At 37.7% G+C, this 27,641-nt stretch overlaps 2 protein-coding genes across 16 annotated transcripts in view; both read left to right on the forward strand.

The window, feature by feature from the left end:
* tacc2 (transforming, acidic coiled-coil containing protein 2) overlaps positions 1-9,065 on the forward strand; it is a 73,438-nt gene extending 64,373 nt beyond the window's left edge. For 8 of the 15 annotated variants that reach the window (XM_038307062.1, XM_038307083.1, XM_038307046.1 and 5 more), the window contains 10 exons: positions 20-112; positions 1,712-1,771; positions 2,988-3,134; positions 3,235-3,311; positions 4,688-4,731; positions 5,777-5,785; positions 6,258-6,418; positions 6,628-6,734; positions 6,934-7,054; positions 8,144-9,065. In XM_038307062.1, the coding sequence (XP_038162990.1) occupies positions 20-112; positions 1,712-1,771; positions 2,988-3,134; positions 3,235-3,311; positions 4,688-4,731; positions 5,777-5,785; positions 6,258-6,418; positions 6,628-6,734; positions 6,934-7,054; positions 8,144-8,209 (885 nt within the window). In that variant the 3' untranslated portion in view covers positions 8,210-9,065. The remainder of the gene's footprint in view (positions 1-19; positions 113-1,711; positions 1,772-2,987; positions 3,135-3,234; positions 3,312-4,687; positions 4,732-5,776; positions 5,786-6,257; positions 6,419-6,627; positions 6,735-6,933; positions 7,055-8,143) is intronic. The other 7 variants (XM_038307075.1, XM_038307119.1, XM_038307098.1 and 4 more) reach the window with 4 other exon arrangements.
* Positions 9,066-10,640: 1,575 nt separating this feature from the next.
* On the forward strand, positions 10,641-17,515 carry ly6pge (lymphocyte antigen 6 family member pge). The gene is made up of 3 exons (XM_038307197.1): positions 10,641-10,760; positions 15,170-15,286; positions 16,693-17,515. Exons 1-3 carry the CDS (start codon positions 10,700-10,702, stop codon positions 16,872-16,874), a joined length of 360 nt encoding a protein of 119 aa, XP_038163125.1. The 5' UTR covers positions 10,641-10,699; the 3' UTR covers positions 16,875-17,515.
* The last annotated feature ends 10,126 nt before the right edge of the window (positions 17,516-27,641 follow it).

A 27,641-nucleotide genomic window follows, 5' to 3' on the forward strand; every position in this document is an offset into this window, starting at 1 on the left:
CCCTCTGTGTGCGGCCAAGGAGGAGCTGGTGCTTGCTGCCCTGAGGTTAGAGGCTCTGCAAGTAGCCCAAAGCATCTCCCAGTGCCCCTCCCTCTCCACTGTATCCCCCCAGGTACTGCGCTGAGTCAGCCTGCACCTGCTGTATTCAGTGTGTGTGGGTGAGCGTGTTTGCTGCAGAAAACAGACATTTAGGCTGAGTGATGAGGGAAAACCAGGTGTTGGATAAAGTGGGTTATTGTGGACTGTGGTGTGTGCATGGCTGTGTCTCGGCTTGCCGATCGGTCCCTTCGGCATGGCGGCTGTGCTGCTGTATCCACAATCCTGGTGCAACCCTGCATCACCATAGGTAATATCACTCAGGGTGATTAACGCGTACAACTCCCACCTTTACTGGCAGTGGGCTCCTCCAGGTTAATCCAAAATCCAGTGCCTTCTTAGTCCCTTGCATTGTTTTTGCTTGTTGCCCGTTCCTGAGAGGCTTACATCAGCATGAATGTGACTGGGGATGTAACGAGATCACCTAAAATCTGCAGCTGCAGAGTTATGTGGCTGCAACTCTCCCTGGTGTGTTTTATAATCTTTAATTTAAAATCTCCAGTCACATTTGAGGTTCCTTTCCTTTTTTTTCTTCTTTTCCAAAACTAACAGCTTAAAATTCAAAACTCTTTACACATGTTGAGGTTTATTACACAATATTTTACATCTGAAAACTTTGAATTTGTTTATATGTATTTTATTTGACCAACTCAAAGTAGTCCTTAGCTATGAGGTGGAAAATTCTTCATTGTTTTCATATTTTTGTGAAATTTGCTGTCTGAAAAATGTGGTGAGTATTTTTTTTTTTCCAAGCGACCCCCTATGGTCTTACTTCTTAAAACCAAGTTGTAACAGTGAAAGCTGCAAGTCTTTGGGGTCTGTGTCTTCTGGTTGGAAAGTGAGAATCTGAAAAGCAAATGCAGCCTTTAACAGGTCTACTTTTGCAAAAAAAAAAAAGACCTAAAAACAACCAAATATCCTTGAAGTAACTGTATTTGCCCTTAATTTTTGCAAGTACATGAAATGATCTGCTAATGGAGTATATTGCCCTAAAATAATTACCATACACTCTTCACTCGATATAAGATCATAAAATAGTTGGGTATTTTGCATTTAAAATAGCAAGAAAACCAAACAATTATTCCACTGACAGATTACTTACCTTACTTGCCCAAATTAAGAAAAAATATTCTTATATAAAAACATAACCTACTTTATTTACATTTTGCAGTAGCTTCCCATCAACTCTGAACCCTGCCTCTATATATAAAAGCATATCCACAGTGTGATGTGGTCGCCGCCATGTTTCACTGTGTGCATGGTGTGTTTAGGTGCAATTTCAGCTTTTCAGCACCCAAAGTCTTTTCCGCTTTGCAATATTGCTCCACTTTGTGACCCATCACATGAAATTCACATGAAATACATTGTAGTTGTAATGCAGCAAAATGTAAAATATTCTGGCAGTATGTATGGGTCAATTTTTCTTATTAAAGCCACATAACATAATAAAAAAAAATGTTAAGATAAATAGCAGCAATCTGTTTAGCTTAAAGTTGAGTCGAGCTAGAAGGTTTCTAAAACTTGGGGGAAAAGACAGTTGAAAGAGTCGAGGAAGTCCAGCTGCTTCCCAGTCTTGTCCCTTAAGACTTATGTTTGTGCTCCACACATTTCACAGTCTCGACTCAAGAAACCCAGCTCACGGAGGTGGAATATCAACGGTTCCCCCATACTCAAAGTAAGAGTAACACGACAGCCCTGTGACCTATTCCTACCCACCTAGAGTGCAGTCCAAGTATTTGGTCAAGAACATAGTCTTTGTTCTATTTGCCCAGTTCCACGTCACGTTGGATCTAAAGATATGGCCGTTGTTACATCTTTATTTTAACGTAATCTTTTCAATAGAGCTTAAACTACAGAGCTCTAACCGTAAATCTGGTCCAAATACATACAGACTGCACTGCATACTTGAGCCCATGTAGGTCATAGATATCTCAGAACTGATCAGGCAAGTATATCATTGATGCATCTCTAATATCCCCCAAGATTAATGTTTTACCTGCTTTTATGCTCGTGTCTCTGGTTTACATCTAGAACACACTATTGTTGTGCTCATGTTAAAATCATAAGGACATTTGCATCTGCTATAGTTTTGTGACCATGACTTAGGCAGTTCATTTGGGGATGAAAATTTTTATAAATCATTCAAAATAAAGCCTTGAGTTGCAATAACTAGAATCTATTTCATTACAGGACCATCTGTTTATATTTTCCCTTTGATTAATTAGATGCATTAGTGCTTGAGGAAGATGCAACACTTGGTTCCCTTTCTGCGTATTAGTAGACCTTCCCGTTCTCTGCAAGCCCAGATTGTTTTAATACAGCCTCCGTTTATCCAGCTCTTCTGATGATGACTATATCCTTTTCATCCAGGGTAAAATTCTAAGGTCAAAAACTGATACTGAGAAAAAAGTTGAGGTATTTATGTGCCATAGCCTTATAGACACATGGACATTAATATTGTATAAAGATACTAACAGTAATGCCTCTGCTGCCCAATCCATATCCCTGATCTTCCATCTCCTGTTTATCTGCTGCTGCCCTCCTTCTTGTTTTGCTTCTGCAAGCAGCAGGCGCTCATCATCGCCCAGCTGGGACCAGCTTCAGCCAATTAGCAATTACTATGGCAATGAAGGCTGTTTCATCCAATCATTTATTTGCCACCAAGTCTTCAGAAACATCACTATGTACCCCGCAGGATTCACCACCGGTTTATGCTGTGCAGAGCAGTTTTGTGCCGTTCCATGCTGCCTTGCAGTTGTGGTTCAGGAATCCTGTTGGGCATGTGTGCGTAAACACCTGGATAAGAGCGTGTCCATCCTGTAACTGTGTCTGGTTTTTAACTTGCCATGTTTTCCTTCCTTTCCCTGCTCTCCTTTGCTTCCTGGAAGCAGCAGCGGGACATGTTGTCTTCTGCAGAGAGCTCCATACCCAAGAGCTCACTATATGCCAAGAAGACCATCGGCAGCAGCTACATGGAAGGAGACAGTCCTCATCTGCCAAGAGATCTTGACCAGTCGTTGGATATTGCACGAGAGGAGGTTCCCTTCAATTCCTTTTTAATCATTGAGTGATTGCAGTTAGGTTTAATCTGTTCAATATTTAGAGCTATACTTATCAGCATTCACACCTTATTTATAGATTGTGTCAAAGGAGAAGGAGGTACTGGAGTGGCAAAGGAAGTATGAGGAAAGTCGGCAGGAGGTGGTGGAGATGAGGTAAGAAAAAAAAAAACTTGAGTTATTAATTCCACCACAGTTACAGATGGTAGCAGTTGTTCAGGTTCAGGAACTGTGCAGAAATGCTTGGGATTATCTTCTTTTCAATCATTTAATTGGTTTATGTGAAACTGTCAAACAGGAACATGTTTAGGTCCAGAGTGGAGGGCCAGTTAAAGAAGGACTAAGGTCTAACAATCAGCACAAAGAACAGATAGGAGTTTTTTTTTTTTTTAAGGCAGAACAAAAATGATAAACAAATTATTGCTTTAGATAATATTCACCAATATACACCTCTCACCTCACCTATAGAGCACAGTCTGCAAGCAGCTATATGTCCAGATACAGAAAATTGGTAGTAAGCAGGACTGAAGCTCCTTGTTGGTCAGCAGATGGTTGGTCTGACTGGAGCAGGGTCACTTAGCTGGGATAAGAAAGAGCTTACCTCCTTTAACTGATTGGGCTCTGGATAAGGAGGAGCTAAGAGACTAAGAGGGAGGTGAGGCTAATTAATCCTCTTAGCCCGTACAACCTGTGTTACTGGAATAAAGTCAATCAGGGTCCTCCTATCGTAAATTTAAAAAAGCCAGAAAACTATCCAATGTAGACACATCACAGGATCATCTTTTTGGATGTTTACTTTAAGTTATAAATGTTGTGATTGGATTGGACCAAGGCTTCCTAACTCTGTACTCCTGTTTGCAGCCGTTTGATGCAGCTTTTTGTTGCTAGGTAACACAGTTTTGTACATTTGCACACGTCAGCGTTTACTTCATTTGTTCTCTTAAGTTTTACTCTTAATTCAATAAGTACACTAAAAAGGAAGCTTTGACTATTTAGAGTTCAAATGTAATCAAAGACATAGAGAGTGTGAAGTTGCATTTATAGGGGAGACAGTGGCTGAGTAGGTAGGGGTTCTTCCTGCCCGTTCTAGCCTCCGTTTCTCTCAGTTGTAGTGTTCTCAAAAAAGACACTTCACCTGCCTTTATTAAATCATATTTTGACAGACAACAGGGCTGAAATCTGTACCAAATTTGAATTATCTTTAGCAACACCCTTCTCTGTCTCGGTGTGCAGGGGGCAATTATTGCATACAGTACACCAAAAGGCAAAGGTAACTGGGGACATTGTCATGGCATTTCTCTTATGAAAAATATTAAAAGATAACTTTATTGTTACATGTTTTCATTAAGTGTCAGAGGAGGGCTTATTGGAATACAATAAAGTGGTAATAATAATAATCCAACCCAAAGGGCACCTGTGGGCAGGGAGCTAAACTGCCCCCATTATTACATGCCTTTCACCGTTTTATGAGTTTATAGTCTTGGCAGTATTATTATTGCACACACTAATATTGATTTCTTTCTTTTTTGCAGGAGGATTGTTGCTGAATATGAGAAGACTATTGCTCAGATGATAGGTAAGTGTTCCATTTCTTCACATGATCTAATTGTTGATTCAAGCATAAAACATTTTAAAACAAATCAAGGAATGTTAATCAAACTACTGCTTATTTGCATTGCATTATCTTATTATTAAAGCCTATATATGTAACACCACAGCCTCTTTTTTTACTGATATCATATTAAGTCAGCTCCATTGTCACTTGCTCCAGTGGAGCTATATTATAAGATGACAAAACATTCAAACTATCATACTTTGTGACTATTATGTAATTATAGGACTTACAAAGATGACATCACATGAGAGATTATGTTTTACTTTTTTAGAACAAGGACAAAATGAATATGAATGTGACATTTTAAGCTATGAGTCACATCATATATAAGCCTTTAGAAGTGTTAAGCTATTACATTAACAGCCATCTCTGTGTTTAACGCTTGATTAGGAGGCAATGTTGCTCTTTAATTTAATTACCAGGTTTACAAAGGGCTACCAGGAGGTCCAAATCTTTTTTGACAACTTTTGTCATTTTGTACACAGAGTGTATACTAAGAAAAATGTTAAATAAATTGGCAAATTTAGTACTTTCTGAAGACTTTACTAAATGATAGTACCGGTATTCCAGAAAGTGCAGCACTGATCAAATGTAAACAGTGTGGGAGAAAAAAAATGAGACTGAAAATACTCTACTCTGGTTAGCCTTTATGCACCCTCCAACATAGATCCTGATGTGAGCCGTAAATAAAACCCTCACAATATTCCATCAATGGCAGCCTTTCTAAACTTTTAAATGTCACTATTTGCTCACTTTGCACAATTCCTGCTTTCACCTACATCCTCCTTTTGCCACATTAAGACATTCCTAAAGTTTGGCTGGTGCTGCAGTCTAATTTAATGCCTTGCCCTTCTCAGATCACACTCACTTAAAGGCCAGAGTCTCTCTGTTCATGCCCAGCACTTGGCTCTCTCACATGTCTTGACCCTACTGGCTTGACCTAACACAATCCCTTCTTTTCTGTTCTGCTCTCATCGTTGCCACTTACTATTTGATACCCTGACAGGCATGCCAGGTGAGTAACGCAGAGTCGCGCTTCGCTCGTTTGTGTCTGCTCGCGTCTCATCTGTCTGTCAGAAAGGAGCAGGCGTGTTCCCTTTCTTCATATCATCTAGTGGCTTTTGTTTGTCCATTTTGCTGTATTTCACGCTGTATGATAAGAGTATGAACAATTTTGTAAATAAGAATAGAATTCTTGGAAGTGCTTCAAAGCTAAATCCACTCAAACATCTTTACTTTTACCCAAAGGTAACTGACTTGAAGTTCATTGCCATCTCATTGTGACATTTTGTTTGCATGCAATAAAGAATATTGAATTTCTGAATTACCATAGATAAATCATTTTACCCCATCTGTCGACTCAGTACCTGATTAAAAAGGTGTATACTTGAATGTATGTTGTAACTTCATGGGAAACTTTACCTTCTACTTCAGCATCTTTAGCAGATTAAGACATGATATTTGAAATGTGTGTGTCCTACCACCAGAGGATGACCAAAAGGAGAAGTCTCTGTCCCATCACACCATCCAGCAGTTGATCATAGAGAAGGACCAGGCCTTGGCCGACCTTAACTCAGTGGAGAAGTCCTTGGCTGACCTCTTCCGCCGTTATGAGAAGATGAAAGATGTGCTAGAAGGTTTTCGCAAGGTGTCACACAAATTATTTAAAATATTTTTTTAAGTAAATTGCTTTTTTAATATAATACAAAACTTATTCAGAACCCAGCACAGTGATGGTTGTGATTAAATAAGTTCAGGGTGAAGTTATCCTATTAAGATTTAAGATAATTTATTTTTAAATTAGTTGAAGTCGTAAAACGGTTATTGCAGTTTAATGATGGAGGTATTTTATCTTAGAATGAAGAAGTACTGAAGAAATGTGCTCAGGAGTATCTGTCCAGAGTTCGGAAGGAGGAACAGCGATATCAGGCTTTGAAGATCCACGCTGAAGAAAAACTAGACAAGTGGGTATAAACAAACTGATGACATAGTAGGGTTTCTTTTTTCCCTAAACCAGATTAAGCTATAGGTGTCCATTTAACATAAGATAAACAAATTAGATTTTTTTTTTTATAGATTCATTACATTTCTTGAATTTCTAGACTGATATTCGTCCTTATACCAGTACTACAGTTTAACTATGTTTCGACTGTCATTCTGCAGGGCCAATTCAGAGATAGCACAGGTCCGATCCAAGGCAAAGCAGGAGCAGGCTGCCCACCAAGCGAGTCTAAGGAAGGAGCAGATGAAGGTGGACTCTTTGGAGCGCACTTTGGAGCAAAAGGTCAGTGGTGCAATATAAAAACCATATAAGGAAGAAAATACTTGAAAGAACTATTTCTATAAACTAGAAACCGTTACTGTACTTACTCTCCTTTATAAAAAAGTTAAAATCTGTCAAAAAGCATTTTTGAAAATCTTTTTTTTCAGGTTTAAACATGGACAAGACCATTCAAATAAATAAACCTGCTTTAATCCAAGCCATTCTATTATTACTCTGTGTTTAAGGTCATTACGCCGTCTAAAGATGAAGTTGGACCCCAGTCTGGCGTCTTTTGTATCTTAACGTTTTTTTATTCCTGTAATTAACTTTGACAAACTTACCAACAGTATGATGCTGTCGCTGACATTTTTGATGGTCAGGAAGATGCCTTGATACTTTTTTTAACCATTCCCAGGATGTTTAATAGCCGGTTCTTGCACCATCTGCTCCATATGTGAACAATGTTTGTTCCAAAGAAGGCATACTCCAAGTAAAGATTGTACGAACAATAGGTAGTTTGTTTCTGAAAGCACATCCGAATTGATTCTTTCAAAAAACCTTTGCTGTTTCTTTCTCACTCTGGTTTTAATTAATGTTAACTTGGTCTGACCCGATATCTTCCTAAAAGTTGTTAGAAAAAACTTTCTATGCCTCTTGTCGTCCATTATTTCCACCCAAGCCCCTATTCATCTCTTAATTAATAGTAGGGTCTAAAGTTACCAGACTGTTTACTACTTTTTCCAAATATAAACAATTATTACATTTTCTAATATCTAACTTGCATAAGTATAATCTTATGACTTACAAAAATTCGACTCAATACATACTAAATTTCTATGTGCTTATTTTTCTCCTAAGGTTTTTTTTTTATAGAAATAAAAAAACACCCTGAGGAGGAAAACAAGCCAGATAGATCACCTTTGCTGCTTCACTTTTTTCTGTTGTTTATTGCCTTGCCTCAGTTTAGATTGACACCCTTTTTTGATGCTTACAGGTGGTTCATACTATCTCCAGTTCCTCAAATAAGTCCAGGGTGCATAAATATGTTTGTAAGACACTGTTTTAACACATATTTGTTAACTTATTATTTTTAATTTTTCTTTTTTTCAGAACAAAGAGATTGAAGAGTTGACAAAGATCTGTGACGAACTGATTGCCAAAATGGGGAAGAGTTAGCAGCTTCATCGCAAACCAGGAGTCGTATGAACATGAAGTTGATCACTGTTGCGAGAATCAATGGACGTCTAAGGCCAAAGAGGTCTCTGGGTTTCACTTCTTACTGAGTCTCCAGAAATATGACCTCCTTTTAATACTCTGTACATTTTTGATGTGTCAGTGTACCGTACTGTAGCCTATCAGGGGTGTGGTTCAAAGTTTTAGAAAATCTATCATATCAGTGATGAGTGTTGTGTGTGCGTGACTGTGTGTGCGGTGATGAAAAAGCGAAAGGATTATTGTGTGTTTATGATGTTGCCATGACATCCACTGAGGGAGAAGACTGTTTACCTGTTCCTGTTAGTTTCACCTCTTGATGCAAGATTAAGGTAGATTTTGAAAAACAAAAATAAGCCACAGATGTTTAAATTAATTTGTACAGTCTTGAAACACTTAGAACATGACCCAAACCATCACAATAGACTTGCATGTAAGAGAGAAGGAAAACCTTGTAATGTTGTTGTTTGTATATAGTGTACTGTGGAATATCCAAGTATAAAACAAGAACTGTCTGCATTTTGATATAGTTTCTCTGTCACCCTCATCCTGCTGCTTTCATCTAAGCATTATCTATCATACTTATCATAGATTTTTTTGTTAAATTGTTGGACTTTTATTTTATTTTGGGGGAATTTAATTTTGATATTAAAGCAAACTAATTGTGTCTGTTAAGTTGTGAGCAGGAGCGTTTTTATTTTTATTTTGGACGCCTCTGTCTTGCAGTGATAATTTTTCACTGAGGAATGTTTTATCCTCTTCACAGCTACTGTACAGCATCAGCTTTCAAAGTGCAATAAAAGATGGCAATACAGCTCAAGGTTCTCTCTGTTTCTTTTTCTATATGTAACTAAAATGTACAATTAGGACACAAAACTTCAAATATTTTATATTCGGTGACTTGTTTCATACAGTGACTTGAGAGACTCTCATACAGATACATTTTATTATGTTTAGGATTTATTGTTCCTTTTAGAAATTCTGCTGATGAGCAACAGATAATTCATGTATTATAGTGGCAAAATCTGATAATAATGAGAGATATGTCCTTTTATCAAAGGGTGAAAATAAGTACCCTATTAAGAATTTTTGCTCAGCTTTTGTATCATTTAAAAATCCCTCTTGAATGAATTAAGCATTTTCACAATCTATACTTTTTCTCTTAAAGTTCATTTCCATGTCATTCTGTAATTTCATAACTTAATGCTTCACCTATTCCCACTTATACTTTGTTGATAAAAAAAACAAGCAAAGCATTTCACCAATCTGTTCTATAGCTGCCAAATTTTATTAGTCTCATGGTTGAGGTGAACCGAAATGTTTGGAACAATTAGCCTCATCTACTGTAAGAACCTTTCATACGAACAAATTCACTCTTAAATCATATGAGTGATTCAGGATGAAATGTTGCATTCACCATTTTCCTCCTATTTCTAATCCTCTCTCAGGTAAGAACACTTAACGCTCCGGACTTGACTCAGGAGTCTTGCACTATCAGTCAGTTTTTGTCCAAACCTTGTGTTTTACTAAATTACTTGTTTTTCTTAGAGGCAATTGTACATTTGCTCTTGAGCTCAGTAATTATAAAATATTATACTCTAAAGACAGAAGAATTGATCACTACTCCTCCAGCTGGCATGTCTGTATTCAGGGGACACTAATTTAAGCTGTTGTCCGTTTTCATCAGAACAAAAAATCTTCCCCTTCCTAAACATTCTTTTTGACTTTACATCCATATCTTATATTTCAAAACGTAGCTTTTTGTTATTTAAAATATTCTAAAGTTCCTTTTTTAAATGGTGTTATTGGCTTTCTACATGCATCAGATGCTGCCCAGTGCACAAAGATAATCAACTTTTTACAAAGTCAAACAACAAACCTCAAGTGGCTTTAAGTTCAGCCCAAGAACAGTGTGTAAAGAGCTTAATTGAATGAGTTTTCATGGGAGAGCTGCTGCATCCAAGTCATACATCAATCACAAATGGTAGGCTTCGGATGTGGTGATGTAACACCCGGCTCTACTGGATTCTAGAGCAGTGAAGGCACATTCTCTGCTGGGAATAATCTTGATTCTCCATTTGGTAATCCAGTGGATGAGTTGAGGTTTGATTGGTATGAGAAAAACTACTGACTCCCACACATTATTTTATTTTTTTCTTAATGAAGATCTACCTGTTGTTTAAAACTGGAAATATCTACTTAGTTTTTTTTTAAGTACGTAAGGAAAGGCTATGTGAAGTATCGATACTGGAGGTGACTCTGGTTCAAACTGCAAGGAAAAATGTATAAATAAAAATGATGAAATGATTTGGCAAAGCTAGGAGGGAGCTGTTCATCCACTGCTTAGGCAGGAGCAGATATTGGATTAAGTACCAAGATTAACTTTGGAAGGCTTAGAGAGCAAACAACCTGCTTTTCATTGTGTGATAAGGAGGAGCAAGGACCGGTAGCACCATGAGAACTGTCCACTACTCTCTGCTGTTGTTGGTTTTCGTGGTCCGGTTGCCAACTTACAGTAAGAAATATTCTTCTTCAATTTCATTCTTTTTTTAACATATTGTTTTTGGTATTTGTTTAAATAATAGCTGAAAATGTCTCCACCTGTTATTTTACCACTTCTAATCAGACAGCCTTTCTTCTGCCTTTGCTTCTCTGTACTTTTGTTCCCTTTACATGTTGATGTTGGTAAAACTATATGAATATTTATTTAATTTCTTGGAAAAGTACTATTTTTTAAAGTATAAAAAAATGTATCAAACACAAAAACATATATATATGATATTTGTATCCTTATTTGTTATTTTGATTAGAGTATATATTGCAATTGTAGTAACTGCATTGTTCCTTCCATTTCATCATCTTTTCCTAACAGGCTGCAGTCAAATCAGCTAATCTCTTAACAGGCCTGGAGACTAATACTTTTAGCATGTGTGGAAAGCGGCCGTGCAGTGGCATTAGATTGGGGTCAACAACCCTCAGTGGGGGATGTTTAATGCTAGTCCAAAACACAGATGATCATTGATAAGCTGCAAAATAAACAAGCATCCGGAAAATAACCTTAAAAGATAAAATCTATGTTTCTTGCTTGTTGTTTGATCATACTGTTGGAAGTTGTACATTTTGTCTTATAGTGAGTCTGATCGCACAGTGACAGAGTTGACCTGCTGGTTTGATCTGTCCCATCTCTCTGAACTAAATCTGTACGAGGACAAAGCTGCATATGTGTCTGAGAGACACGTTTGAGGTTAAAGGAGTGACTTACACTGTGAAATGCAAGAAATGTGCTGCTACTAAGAATGTTGGAAGCTTTTAGTGCCTCTGGCTCTGATCCTCTTATGAAGCAGCATTCAAGACTGTCTGTCTGGAATATACAGGTGCTGGTCATAAAATTAGAATATCATGAAAAAGTAGATTGATTTCAGTAATTCCATTTAAAAAGTGAAACTTGTATATTATATTCATACATTACATACAAACTCATATATTTCAGATGTTTATTTTGTTTAATTTTGATGATTACAAATGACAACAAATGAAAATCTCAAATTCATCATATCAGAAAATTAGAATATTGTGAAAAGGTTCAAAATTGATGGCCCCTGGTGCCACACTCTAATCAGCTAATTAACTCAAACCACCTGCAAAAGCCTTTAAATGGTCTTTCAGTCTAGTTCTATAGGCTACACAATCATGGGGAAGACTGCTGACTTGACAGTTGTCCAAAAGACGACCATCGACACCTTGCACAAGGAGGGCAAGACACAAAAGGTCATCGCTAAAGAGGCTGGCTGTTCACAGAGCTCAGTGTCCAAGCACATTAATAGAGAGGCGAAGGGAAGGAAAAGATGTGGTCGAAAAAAGTGTACAAGCAAGAGAGATAACCGCACCCTGGAGAGGATTGTGAAACAAAACCCATTCAAAAATGTGGGGGAGATTCACAAAGAGTGGACTGCAGCTGGAGTGAGTGCTTCAAGAACCACCACACACAGACGTATGAAAGACATGGGTTTCTGCTGTCGCATTCCTTGTGTCAAGCCACTCTTGAACCACAGACAGCGTCAGAAGCGTCTTGCCTGGGCTAAAGAGAAACAGGACCAAAGTCATGTTCTCTGATGAAAGTAAATTTTGCATTTCCTTTGGAAATCAAGGTCCCAGAGTCTGGAGGAAAAGAAGAGAGGCACTTCATCCACGTTGCTTGAAGTCCAGTGTAAAGTTTCCACAGTCAGTGATGGTTTGGGGTGCCATGTCATCTGCTGGTGTTGGTCCATTGTGTTTTCTGAGGTCCAGGGTCAACGCAGCCACATACCAGGAAGTTTTAGAGCACTTCATGCTTCCTGCAGCTGACCAACTTTTTGGAGATGCAGATTTCATTTTCCAACAGGACTTGGCACCTGCACACAGTGCCAAAGCTACCAGTACCTGGTTGAAGGACCATGGTATCCCTGTTCTTAATTGGCCAGCAAACTCTCCTGACCTTAACCCCATAGAAAATCTATGGGGTATTGTGAAGAAGAAGATGCAATACACCAGACCCAACAATTCAGAAGAGCTAAAAGCCACTATTAGAGCAACCTGGGCTATCATAACACCTGAGCAGTGCCACAGACTGATCGACTCCATGCCACGCCGCATTGCTGCAGTAATACAGGCCAAAGGAGGCCCAACTAAATACTGAGTGCTGTACATGCTCATACTTTTCATGTTCATACTTTTCAGTTGGCCAACATTTCTATAAATCCTTTGTTTTTATTGGTCTTCAGTAATATTCTAATTTTCTGATATGATGAATTTGAGATTTTCATTTGTTGTCATTTGTAATCATCAACATTAAACAAAATAAACATCTGAAATATATGAGTTTGTATGTAATGTATGAATATAATATACAAGTTTCACTTTTTAAATGGAATTACTGAAATCAATCTACTTTTTCATGATATTCTAATTTTATGACCAGCACCTGTAAGGGAAGGGATGTAGGGTTTTAAAAGGAAGTGTTTAAATCTATAGCATTTCAAAGGTCAGTTCAATAGCTGCTTCTCAGAATAAGAAATTGGATGCTATTTAAGTGTTTTATGTGCAAAGACTGGTTCTTTAAAAAAGTATTTTTATCACAGGAACATAACTGTTGTAACTTTGTGGTAGATTTAGAAAGATTTGTGTGAGGGAAGGGATTAATTAATACTGTCTCCTCTCTTTAGTCTCACTGCTTGCATGCCCAGACGCATCAAACACTTTCTGTCGGAATAAAGGATGGAGGTATCGCGTTGGGGAAATTTATTTGGTCACGGTTTACATCTGCTTTGGAGTAAACTCTCCTTTTCTGCAGCTTTAAGAGTTTCTGGGCCATGTCCTGGATACTATGTTAACTACAAGAGAAAAATGGCTACCAGCAGATGTTCTCTGTAAAATTATCCAATCAATCCTAACTTTAGAGACTGTTGAGGGAAAAGTGCAGTTAAATTGTTATACAGACAGTTCAAACAGTAGTTTAAAGATAAAGTATATTTTATTCAAACAGGTGATAGTTAATTACCTACAATTTTAAACTATCTCTGTGTTTTAGTTTTGTATAAGTCTAGATTAGTTATTCCTGGGTGAAACAATAACCAGCAGCCCTAAAGCCTGGGTGTCTTTGAAAGCTACCATCCTGCAACTTTTGGGTGCCCCTCTGCTACAGTAGCACGGATGTAGGCTATATTCTTTGATCAGCTCTTAAGAGGCCTGGTAATGAACCATTAATTTGGTTCAGGTGTGTTGAAACAAGGCATCTAGAATTTGAAGGGTGGTAGCTAGGACTAGACCTCTGCACTAACATGACTAGGACCAGAGAGGACTTCTCCTTAAAAAAACTAGAGTTTCATTTTCTTGATAGCATTTTCCAGCTAGCCCTGGGGGATAATTTAATGAGTATTTACACAGGAGATTGAGGTAGAAAGCAATTCACTACCAATTATCTTCCTGTGTGAAACTCGTTCTGACAGTATAACATTTGGAGTGCTTCTGATTGGAGTGAATAATTGAAAGAAAAGTATTGTTACTTTCAGAACAAGCAAAGTTAGAAAAGCTGAGTTTTATGGAAAGCAGAGCAAAAACGCAGTTTTGAATTAAAATAGCATTATATACATACCCAGTTTTGTGCAGGGCATTTTCACTGTAAGAAAATATGACCATATATTATGGTTCACTGATGAGGCTGAAGAAGGGATCTGGCTTATAAACTATTTTTAAAGTCAGCAGCAGCTTTTAATATTAGCAATATCGCTTTCTGCTACTATCTGTCATGCTTAGAAAATAAAAAAAGGGAACAATACATTTTCAGTTGGGTTGGGTGCCACCTTGAGGTGTACACAGTAGGTGAAAATGTTGCTGTTAGGTTCAGCTAGTAGCTACCTATGTCACAGGTCATCATATGGGCAGGAGCCAGTTTTAGATTTCTGTCATCTACTCCTTGTACTGGCGGCCGTTTCAGAGTTTGACACATATCCTAAGAAAGAAAGTTTTCTACTCTTTTTAATGCATATCCTTTCAATAGGGAATGGGCATTAAAGCGTAAAAAAATAATATGGACAGAATCCGACACCAGCTCATGACAGTGAAGCCAATTTTTCATTTAAGATTATTCACAGTTTTTTATGCTCTGGTTAACATTTACTCATTTCCACTTTAGAAATATGGAATATATAGAATTGCATAACACCTTAAGATTGGGACACTGGATACAGGTTTCTTTAAGTTCTGTAGAAGTAGCGTTCTACACTAATAAATAGAGTTTTTTGTTTTGCATTTCCATTCCTATAGAATAAGTCAGGGGAGTATATCACAAATTATAGCCTATTTTAGACTGAATATAAGTTACAATGTCTGCATATTGTGCAAAATTCAACCAACTTTCAGTTTTAACTTGTTCTCTTTCTTGTTTAGGTGAGGCTTTAAAGTGCTACACCTGTATGGGCTCAAACAATGATGACTGTAACCGGCAAGGCTCCAAATCCTGTCCCAGCTACTCTGATGCCTGCGCAGTGGTGGTGGGTCATGACAGTAAGTCATGTTTCTTAAAGATTTTCTGCTTTTTTGTGTGTTTAAACACTCAAAGATTGTTTTGTTTGTCATGCATGTGTGCACATGACTGTATATGACAGTGTTTGTTAAAATCGGCCCAGCTGTTGTCTGCAGAAACATCCCAGTCAGCAGGGGGTCTGAGGTTTTGCAGGGAAGAAAAAGCTTTTTGCCTCTACCTGACGAGTACCCTTAATAATCTTAATAAGGACACCCCATGGCTCTAGAAATACTGACCCTTATCTTTATTTTTATTCTATTTTCACAATGAAGGAGCAAATAAAAAAATATATATTTATAACACAGTTTTATAAATCTCTCAGCATAATCTATCCATCACTCAATCTAATGAATCATTTCTTTTCTTATTAGATCTCATCTGTTAAATTAGGGGACCTTTATATATCTCTCAAAAATAAGATTTGTTTCTGAATTAAATAATTAATCTAATAATGTTAATTATACTGGATTCATAAACTTTTAAAAATTGAAGTGTAAATTCATAATAATGATAAAAGTCAAACCATTTTATTAAAGGTTTAACTGGTCCGTGCCTTGAGAATAAATATAGGCTGAGTTTTAGGATTAATGTCCAAATCCAGTTATGATGGAAAAGTTTGGAAGAAAAGAACAGAGGAAACACATTTTTAGATCTGAACACGAGAAAAGGAACACCTTCCTATGCTTCCAGATCTTTATTGCATCTCCTCATAGTAAACCTGCCACAGCGTCCTCACCTGCATTTGTAACCGGGTTAAATGTGTTAAAGAAACAAAGAAATTATTTTTGGCACAAAAGCACATAATAGAAAAAGAGAAGTGAAAGATTTAAGGAAATCACACAAAATCAAAACAATGCTATTTAGTGGATTAGACTTAATTTCCAAGTTTTACTATTTCTTTTTTTGTCTTTGTTTTTATTCCCAGTCTGTCACTGTGCACAGCAAAGCAATAAGAAAAAATGTGATATTATTTTCCCCAGAGACAACCTATTAAATAAAATAAAAAAATGTCCCCAGGATTTAGACATGCATTATCAATACATTTTTCACTATTTTTTTAATTTTTTGTCTCTATGGTCATGCAATATTTAAAATGTAGGAGAATAGCTTTTAGTTAACTTTAAGAGTCCAGTGTCCCTATGTTTGATTGAAAGGTTCATATCTTGGTGCTAGTTGACAGTAGTTTCTTATCAACCTACAAAGATTTTAAAATATTTATCATCCCAGAAAATTACTTGAGTCTGCTGTAAATGTGTGCATTAGTTGTCAGTAGCAACGGGGAGCTTTATCGCAACAGCTGTTTTCAGTTCTGCCGTTCTAATTGGCTTCTGTGAGACAGCCGTTAAATGGATGCGTCTCTCACATGTATTTCTGTGTGTTTCATTAGGTGGTGTGATGAAGTCTTGTTCCTACAAGTCTTTCTGCAGCCAGGCCAGCAGTCAGGGCTACAGAGCCCCAGGAGTCAGAGTTCACTGCTGCTACAGCGACGACTGCAACGTTAAAAGCTTCGCCTCACCGCCGCTGGGACTCAGCTATTGGCTGCTGCCCCTTCTGCTGCTTTTGCACTGACTTTGTTTTTCACAAGACAACCAGACAACCTAACCATGCCAACAAGAATCAATTCAACATAGAAATGCCAACAAAATGCCAAAGAGACTGCCTATTTTCACACTTAATGACATTCTTCTTACCACTACTCCACTTTACTTTGGTTACAGTATTTATATGAGTGCAAGGCATCAAGATAATATATGGATCAATGGTCATAAACTGTTTCATATTAAATCTGTCAGTTGGCCGTATCTTGAATCGGCTTTCATTAGAAGCAACTAGAAATTGTCCAGAGTGAGATTCATACCGTACAGGTTGATAATGTTAAGTAAAAACATCACAGTATCCTTTTATTTGCATAGCAATGTTAAAGAACATTCAATTACATAATCTTGCATTCATTGATGGGACCTTCATATGGTGATGTAGCCGCTGCTGTAAAGAAAAACAAAGGTCTGGAGCATGCCCTGGAAATATATTGTTAATATATTTGATGTTTGGGGTCCAGCGTCGGGTTTAAGGTGGAACTTCTGAATCAAGATTTTAAAGCAGTACACTTAAACCTAACAGGCGGAACAGTTCAATTCCAGGCTTGTAAAAGCAAAGGATTTCAATACATGGTTTGTAAAATTTTTCAAATAAATATTCTAAGATTATTATTAGTCTACTATTATTATTATTTTTGCTGTTCAGCTGTAGATGAAATATCACAAATCCTACTGGCTACAGGGTTATAAGTTGGGCCGGGTCCCAACATTCTGATAAATATGCTTCTGAAACAGTGTCATTTATAAGCCATGGGGAGCTTTCACACCATGCCAGTATTTATTATTTTTTTTTGCTACTGGAAATATTTGGAAACAGACAAATCTGTTTTCCCTTTAAGCAAAAGAACAAAAAATGGTAGCTGTGCAGCAACAGGTGAGGGGTGGACTGATGGCAATTCTTTACTCCCAAAAGAATGCCAAAAACACTACTACTTTTTTCCACCCATAACTTCGTACATCCTTGGTAAACGGCCTATAACTATGTGCAAATACTTCATAGTTCTGATTTTCCACTCATCATCTTGGATTCTAAAAACAATTTAACCACATTTTAAAGTAATCACTGTATTTGAACACATTTACACAAAATCAAATGTTTCTGTGTCTAAAAAGGGCATCGAGGAGTTTTACTCAGCTTCCATGTTATTCCGTCATCAGCCTCTTTCCTGCCAATCACCAACCTGAGTCACGTCAAAGCTCTTGAAGTGTAATCATTTTACACCGAAGTGGGCAGGTGTTGCTCTGATGAGGTTAATTTTATTCATTTTCAAGTTTCTTAAAGAATAGAGAGGAATATAAACAGAATCTGAACACACCCCTCTGCAGGATGACACAAACGGTGAGACTGTTTGCATCTGTTGGTTACATTTTCTAACTACAGAAATATTTGTGCTAATATGCATTATACATGCATTTAAATGGTGTGACTGTGTCTTTATGCAAATTTAGAGTTATCAATCTGAACTAACTAAATTGTGAATGTTATATGGATAGAATATTCATTTTCCCTTTAGTCTTTGTGCATTTATTATTGTGAATATTTTGAGTAAACTATTGTAAGAACATAAAGACGCTCATGTCCTTGCTGTCAAGTATGGTTAAAGGTTTAATCATAATTTATGTCAATGTCTGACAATTTAACAATACAAGCAACAATTTCTGAAAACAAGAATTCATTGTGTTAATTATTCAGTTTTAACTTGTACATTATCTTCACGTAAAAGGAATAAAAAAACACATGCTGGATCAAATATACAGATACACACTCGATAGTCTTTGGCAAAAAGTTAGAGCTAAATCGAATCTTCAATAAGGTTTAAGTCAAGGTCTCTCCTGAGGCTTAAAGTTAAACAATGTTTATCTGTTATAAAACCACATTTGATGAGCATTAGAAATTTAGTTTTATGCTGTTGATTTTATCAAGAAGATTAATTTTATAGGAAAATAAGCAGACATGCTGACAGGTTTATGGATGGATATACATGGATATTAGATCAATAGAAAAGATGCATAAATTCAACCTTGATTGATGGAAAAGGTAAGTGAGGTTGGAAAAAATATTTTCCTATACAGAGGTTAGATGTGCCATATTTATCCAGGTCTGTAAATTACTTAAATTAAATTCAATACTTTTACAGTTTCGTGTAGGATCCCTTCATTACTGATGCGGGCCATTACTCTATGCCCCCATCTCACCTCTTTCATTCTTATGCAATACTCACATCCTCCACTGTGGGGCAGTCTAGTCACACTTCCTGTATTGAGTCACAACATGCCATCAAATTCAAAAAACTCTTGCAGTTCATATCGACCGACCACGCCTCATGGGCTCAGCAGAGATTAGCTTTAGTCAATAGTGATAATCATTGTACAGTTTTATTGCTGTCTGGTGGGCTTTGGGCTTTATTTAAAAAAGAAAAAAAATGTAACCACTTTCCCCCCTTGCTTCTTCCTTTTTTCACAAATCCCTTTGTATTCCCTTTTCTCGTGCTCCCTCTTGTGATGTCTTACCCCTCTCTCCTTTGACAGGCAGGTGTGAGAGTGTGAAGGCATTGCCCTGTGGAGGGATAGACACTGACCTCAAACCGTGAGTCTATGAGGCTTGTTTGGTCCAGACTTCCAAGTCCTAATGTGCAATAAGGCCCCCCATCAGCCCTGATCAGGTTTATTTGGATAGACTACTGAAAACAGATGCAGTTGTTTTAACACTTACGGTTCTGATGCAGGGTTAGTGGGTCCCGGATTATGTGCAGGTGTCTTGAAATTTTCCTTAGTTGAACTCGTGATTCACTTTGAAGTGGGGCTGTCCTGTTTATGCACTGCCTAGCTATTGCTGAAATATCATCTTCACTCTCCACCAACACACACATATGCAAGGGCAGGTTTAGATTCAATACAGGATTTGAAAGCACAATCATGGCAAAAGCTCCCGTCGGATTGGTTTGCCACATGTCCGCCATCTGAGCTAAAAACTGAAGGTCATTGTCATGGCAACTTTGCCGTTTTTAAAATTGAAGTATGTTTAATCCCAGTCCGCTGGCACCTGAAGACATTATTGCCACAAATCCTACTGTCAGTCATCAAAAAAGATGAGCTGGCTGCCCTTTAAGAGAAGCGGTGCACAAAGTAGCAATGCTGTGGAAAAGTCCTGTCTGCAGTACAGTGATTTCTAAAGTAAACCAAACAGCTTTTCCCCAAGAATGTCACTGTCTCTCAAAGTGACATATCGGACAGATTTTTGTCTCAGTGTGTGGGCTGGTGTGTATTTTTTTCAACAGAGAGGATTTACACCCAATGGTTTGACCAGTAAAGATTGAGATCCTATGAGCTCCTACTTGAATACTTTGGTTTAAAAAATCTCTTATGGTCTCATGGGTGAGTTTGCATGTTCTCCCTGAGCATGCATGGGTTCTCCCTGGGTACTCTGACTTCCTCCCACAGTTCAAAAACATGACTGTTGCCCTGCGATGCACTGGCGACCTGTCCAGGGTGGACCCCGCCTTTCGCCCATTGACAGCTGGAGATAGGCACCAGCACCCCTCATGACCCCACTTGGGATTAAGCGTGTTTGAAAATGGATGGATGGATGGATGGATGGGTCTTATGGGTTTAACACATTACTATAGCGACAGTATTCTGCCAAAAGTCCACATATGCAGTAAATACTCCTACAAGCAGCTTTTCTTCATACAGATGATCATGAACGACTCTTCATGTGCATGTTTGGTGTGTTACATGTGAAAATAGAGTACTACAGATCCCCAATATATCACACACGAGTGCATATTTCTTCTTTGCGTGCATGTGGTTTGATATCCACGCAAACCACATGCACATGTGGACCTGTTCCTGTGCACTCATGTCAACTTTCGTCACTTTGAAGGTGTTATCCAGCAGACAAACCAACCTGCATGTGATTGGCTACTTTTCCGGAGATCTCGCCTCTTGAGGCTGTACTCTTCTTTCTACTAGCGAAGCTACTTCAGGATAACCGCTTCTCTTCAAGATTTGGAAGTTGGTAAGCAAAGTCATCATTAGATATACATTGTCTTGATGAATACAGAATTCTGTTTGATTGTAGGGGGTTAATTCAAAAAGGTTATAGGAAATCTACAAAAAAAGTTCTGGTCAAGTAACCCAATATTTCCAGCTAGCTCAAACGTCACCAGGAAACGGGAAGACAGTTTAAGCTGGTTACCTTGGCAACGCATCACAACTAAGGATGCTGGATTTACTTAAAAGTAGCCAATCACAGGTGAGTTGCTTTGTCTGGTGGACAACGCCTTCAAAGTAAAAATAGTTGCACAGAAACAGGTCCACACCCAAGGAGGAGGGAGGCTAGATGCATGATTTGGAATATAAAACCAAACGCACGCAGAGAAGGAACAAAACTCGTGTGTGATTTATTGGGGCTCCGTAGTGCTCTATTTGCACATGTAACATGCTAAACATGAGGAGTTGTTTATGAGCACCTGTATGAAGGAAAGCTGCTCATAGAATTATTCATTGCGTGTGTGGACTTGAGGCAGATTAATAACTTGATACATTTATTAACTTTCAAAGTGCATTTTCTGACTGAATGATATTAGCAAACTTAAGCAGAGGTGATCAGAGTATTTAGGATCAAGTGAAATAAATCTATGGACAGACGCTTTTAACAGTACCCTGGGTTAAGATGTGTGAAACATGAAAAAAAAAAGTATTTTTAGCCTAATGTCACATTGGGAAATACATTTAATTTGACCAACTAGAAGTAGTGATATTGATGGTATCAATACTCCCAATACACCGTCAATTTTTGTTTTTTATATTGTACAACATTTTGAGTCCTTTCTCATGTAAACATGTTTTTTCCTCTCACCTGAATGCTTTTTAGAGGATTAAGGTCTGAGCAGTGAACTGGCAATATCTGTGATGACCTTATGACATAGTGTTTTTATCCTGTTGAAAGACCAAATGACATGGCATCTTCAGTATACTGACAGAGTACAACCAACATTTTCTTAAATCTCCGGGTATTTCTACTCTTCTTCACTCCATGAACTCTAATGTGGTACTAAGGACTTTTGGGAAAATAAACAGGTCCACACCATTATACTGTAGCTCCCCCTTCATCCTTTATTTGGACAGGAGGCTCTCTCCCACATGCCAAACGTTTTGAAAAAAAGTTAACTGGAGGGATGTTGCACAAAAGACCAATCGCCTGGCACTACAAATATTTGCATCCCTGCAGTGAGTTATGTTCAAGGTGCCTGTCTTCTTGTAAGATCTCATGGCATTGGAGCTTTTTTATTTGGCTAAAAGGTATAATGGTAACCAGTTTACTGGCAGATGTGTTTCTACTTATAAAGGTTCTGAGGACAAATAAAATTAATTTCACCACCTAGTGGGTGGTTAAGTACTGTCAGTAGACCAAAACAAGATGTGTGAAGAGTGACGTCTTTCTTTACCTACCCTCCAGCTGTACCTCCCCACCTGTTGTCTCATATGTGCTTATATACAAAGGATATATACACAAAAAAACAGCATCATCATTTGAAGAAACATCTAGCAAAGATGTAGATTGTTCATAACATTGCTATTAGCATGTAAACTTCATCCTGTAAATTGGTCATCTTCAGTTGAACATTTCAATCTGCTGGGAAAGCTCTCGGCTTTTTTACTGCTATGTTATGTTGCTCTTTCCAGACAGGGAAGGGCTAAGCTGTGGGTGGCATCTACTCACATGGACACATGCACTTACGGCCAGCCAGGCTTGTAAACAAGAGACTAGAGAACAGCGCAAAGACATGGTGTGTGACGTCACATCACATTCCATCTAAAAACATACATTTCGTTCTTCTCTTCACTATTTTTTAAGTTATTTCTATGTAAAATAAGGAATTTTTGCTTACTGCTTCTTTAAATATCTTAAAGATTTTAAAACGTTTTGCAATTTAACAAGGCATCCAGGATTTTGGAAACATGAACGAGGCCAATATTTATGGGTCAAGAGAAATAAAATAAAAAATATTAATGCTGGTGCACAGTGGTGGTATAGGGGTACGGCTAGCATCCATGTACAGAGAGGCCTTAGTCAATGAATCGACTGTCATTGTTAAAATTCTTTCCCAGTTGACTTTTGCTGCATTTTTTCCCTCCTCTCCATCAGCCCCATTCCCTGTTTTTGTCTAGTTTCAGAAAAAAGCCACAGTTACGTAAAAGAACATATTCTTTCTGTCCTGTGTTGTATAAGCAAACATGAATTAACCATACAAGCAGCATCAGACATGATTCATTTTTGTGTATGTATCTTAAAATGCACTTGTTTATCAATAAAGTGATATTACAAGGCTCAATAACACCTTTAACACCTTTTGCACTGAATTTATATGTTGGCTGAGTGTTTTTCAACTCTGGTCATCAAGGCACTCTATCTTGCAACGTTTAGTTGTTTCTCTGCTTTAACAGACCTGATTTAGATAATTGCAGTTCTCCTTGTTAATCTGCTTTCAATTTTTATCAGGTGTCTGAAAGCTGGGAAAGAGATCCAAGATATGCAGGGCAGTGGGTGTTGAGGGCCAATGTTGAAAAATCAAGTCTTATTTTTTCCGACATAAACAGCATCCTTAAAGTGGAAAAGAAACAGTTAACCAAACTAATTTAATTCACAAGATTGTGTTTTACTATTAACAATAATTATATTACAAATATGAAAAATATAAAATACATTTTTTGGCAAGGGTGTCTGCCATATTGCAGTACTCCAAGCAGTGACATCACGGTGTTGGTTGATGCTTCAGTTTGCAGTTGAATACATTCATAATACCAGTGATAAATCACAACTGTAAAACACTTAAAAAAATTTGGCATGAAGGAAGATGCAGCTTAAAGGACACTTAGACATCTAAATAACATTGCTTTCGTTTTTGAGCCCATTTGCTATGTGCGTCCAAGTGTAGGGCATCTGTTTGGTGTTGACAGTCTCCAACCTGTGACGTGCAATCAGTCTGAGCATGCATGCGCTTTGCAGCAAGGTAGGATGTGCAGACTGAGTACACACCATATGTATGTGCTACTTTGATGACATTATGAGTGTTTTGGGTGGAGTGGGCTGGCAGCGCTATCTGTTCACATATGCCCAGAGTAATGGAGTCTATCTGCAGTTAGAATGTTGACCTGGACCAATTACTGTGTGGCAAGTTGTTCTTTACCAATGTTTGGACCTTAATATAACCTGACTGCCTATTGTGGATACGGGGAATCACTGTAAGAAATAGACCATTTCTTTGGAGGTTTGGGACCTCTTTGGTAGTCTGAGGCTAAGCGATCCCATGCTTAGCCACAAGAAAAAAAGTATTTGCTAAAAACACTACTCAAGCACTGAGTTACAGAACTTACAAAATCAATAGTTACAAAATGTAGAACATGTTAAATTACAGCATACTGTTTGCTGTATTTTTTCACTCAACCTCCAAATGACACAGTAGACGGAAAATAATATTTTGCTGATAAACCTTGTGTACAAACGGGAAGAAAATGTTGCTCAGTGGTTCATATTTGATTAAAAGAAGCTAATTTTTGTTAAGTGGAGTGGAATAGATGTAGCTAAAATTTTACTCAAGTAAGAGTAGTGATGCCTAATCATATTTTTGCTCAAGTAAAAGTAAAAACTACCTAAAATATTATTATTTTAAAAAACTTACTCAAGTAAATGTAGCTGCAAAAATTTTACTAATTAATAGCCACTTCTTGATAGGGATGAATAGTTTGAAGAACTGGACCACTGTGCATCCTAAAAAACACTTGTGGATTACTTGTCAGAAGTATCTTGAACCTCTGATCAACTTACTAATCATTATATCATAAGGGTTATTGATAACTGCCCAGGTAATTATTATAGCAAACAATAATTTCTTCAATGATCCATAAATTTACTCAAATTAAATACTGGAATAAAAACTAGATTGAGACTACAGTGATGCAGTAAAAGATATATTCATTTAAAGGATATTAATATATCTTTACCGGAGGTAGCAGCAATAAAAAACATAGTTAGAGTGATTACTTTTTTGGGGTGTTTCTGATAAATTGGGTTGATAATATCAGCAGATGGTTTGGGCAGTCTCTTCCTAAACAATGAAATGAACTTATGAACCATCAGTGGAATCCAGGTCCTGCCCACAAGACTCCACCACTTTATCTAGGACAATCCTGTTTCTGGAGAAAGAATGGTTTTTAGTCAGGCTGTCTCTAGCGTTCTGAATTTTGGACGCATTGTGTCACAAACTTGACCAAGTATTACAAAGTTCACAATAATGAAGCACGGATTGAGACTGAAAGGACAGATGGACGTCTCTGACTTAGAACACAATGTGACCAGTTGCTTCATAAAATCAGAGAACATGAACTGGTCGCCATAAAATGCTCGTGATAATGTGGGAAGGGAACAAAAGCACTCTGGGGGAAGGAGAGCGTGTTGGACGATGGCTGTGTTTACAAATGCCTGCGTCCTGGCTGGCCAGCCCAGGTTCACCAAGCGGTCACCGGTTCTGAGGTCTCTATTTTTTTTTTTAATGAAAAGATCTGTGAAGCAGAATTAAAATAATCTACCTCCAGACTCTGGACAGAGGGCTTTTTCTGTTTTTGAAACAGGAAAGAGGAAAGACACAGAGCAAGAGGGAGTGGAGGGGTCAGCTAAAGAGGGACGCTTGTGAAAGAGAAGAATTAAGGGTAATGAGTGTGTTCGTCAGTCACAGCTACTTTAAAATGACTAAATGGCCCACCTTCTGTGAGTCTGGGCCCTTATAACAAGAAAACAAGAAGCTTACACAGGAAATTGACAGTGTACAGTTTCCAGCCGGCTTAGACATTTGGAAAATAGTTATTCCAATGATAAATTTTTTAAAACAATATTAGAATGATTAAACATAGAACTAAAGTTAGCAGAACTAAAGGTCATCCTTATACCTTTATCTACCCCTTGTCTAAGATCACCCTTTTACAGTAAAAAGTTTAGATTAAAACCCCAGCATACTGTACCTTTCTCCAGCAACCTGTTACAGTTCAATCAGGGTTTTCCCAAATTGTTCCTTTCGACACAAAGTCTGAGCTTGACCACACTTGGGAAAATGCATATTTCATAACCTTATATACTGATTTACGACATTATATTGGTTTTTTACTCTTTCCAAAATTGCAATGAGAATTAATCACTTCCTTTAACCTTTTTTTTTTGTTTGGGCGTCCTGTTAGGACAGCTCCATGGTAACCTTCATTTATGGGTTTTCCTGACATTGAGAGGAGAAATACAGAACTTCCTGAAAAATGCCTGATCTCCTCTGGCCTGCTGAGCTTGGAGTGTCAGAGGCGGTGGATGGATGCCTAGGTTTGACCTACTTGACCTGTTTACTCTGTGACGGCACAGAAGCTCAGTGAAAGAAAATGGATGGACAAATAAGATGCATGAATCTATAATTTCTTAAAGTTATCTTTTGAATTTATTTCATATATTAGCCAATATATTCAAGTTAAAGATGCAGTACTGCAACTATTAAAACTTCCAACGTACCTTTGTTCTTACATCAGTTCCACCTTCCTCTAAGTGTTTTCTTGAGAAAAAACATCAGTGCACAATTTCTGTGTTTGAGATAAAACCGTGTGTCTATTTTTGTTATCCCCTCAGGGCGAACAAAGAGGCAGGATTATACAGAGACAAGCTTTTCTGTAGCATTACCCCAGCTGCTAATTCCATCTGAGACAAAATCTGCATCTGAATGCAAAAGATCTAGCAGAGAGAAAAAAATAATTACATAACACACTGAGTTATTATGAACAATTTAATAAGACAGACCATTGTTTTATCCAACTTTATTTAATAGTGCCGGGATAACAAAAGAGAAGGATGCAGACCTTGGAGCCAAATCCAAATCACATCAGTAGCTGCTGCGCCCCGGGTGAGGGCAGGCTCAGTCAGCCTTACCATGCAACTGGGATAATTAATTTTGGAAAGGAATATCAACTGATATAATTGAGCATTCTTTGCTAATGAAGATCCTCTGTGTTGTCACTATTGAGGCGCTAATTGATAGGGGAGGGATGGGCTGTGCAGGATATCATGATGGAAGTGCTGCTTGAGTCGATAACCAAAACTTTATCACACTGATGTGTTCTGTTATCAGACAGTTTTATTTAGAAGCATGACGCAGTCTGCTTTTCATGTTAAAATGAAATCCCTAGTCACTCAACTACAAAGTTCATTTACAGTACTTGATTACTATACTTAAGTACTTTTTTTTTGAGTATCTTTACTTTACTTGAGTCATTTTTGGGGGGTACTTTCACTCCTCTACATTTAATAGTCAAATATTGTACCTTCTAATCCACAATATTTCGAGGAAGCTGCTAGTTACTTGTTATTTTTGGCACAGCTTAGCTTTTTAATCCACGGTTGCTGTTTTTTCTTTCTTGAAATTTAATTTCTACATGCCAGATACTAGCCTTAAGGACTGAATTTGTACACCACTGAGATTTGCATGACATTCCACCAATGTAAAAAACCCAGGGCTGATATTATTTGTAGTTTATATTTTTATTAAATTGTTGATTGTAATGTAAATCCCTTTATTGTCCCACAATGGGGGAAATCCACTCTATTTTAAACCATCTCTTTTTGAAGGAGTGGGCTGCCATTGCATGGTGCCCAGGGAGCAGTGTGAGGTTAAGGTCTTTGCTCAGGAACCCAGAGTGCAAGCTGTGG

The sequence above is a fragment of the Cyprinodon tularosa genome, unplaced genomic scaffold (assembly GCF_016077235.1).
Source record: "Cyprinodon tularosa strain WSP-4 unplaced genomic scaffold, ASM1607723v1 ctg116, whole genome shotgun sequence".
In the NCBI taxonomy this organism is placed as follows: Eukaryota; Metazoa; Chordata; class Actinopteri; order Cyprinodontiformes; family Cyprinodontidae; genus Cyprinodon; species Cyprinodon tularosa.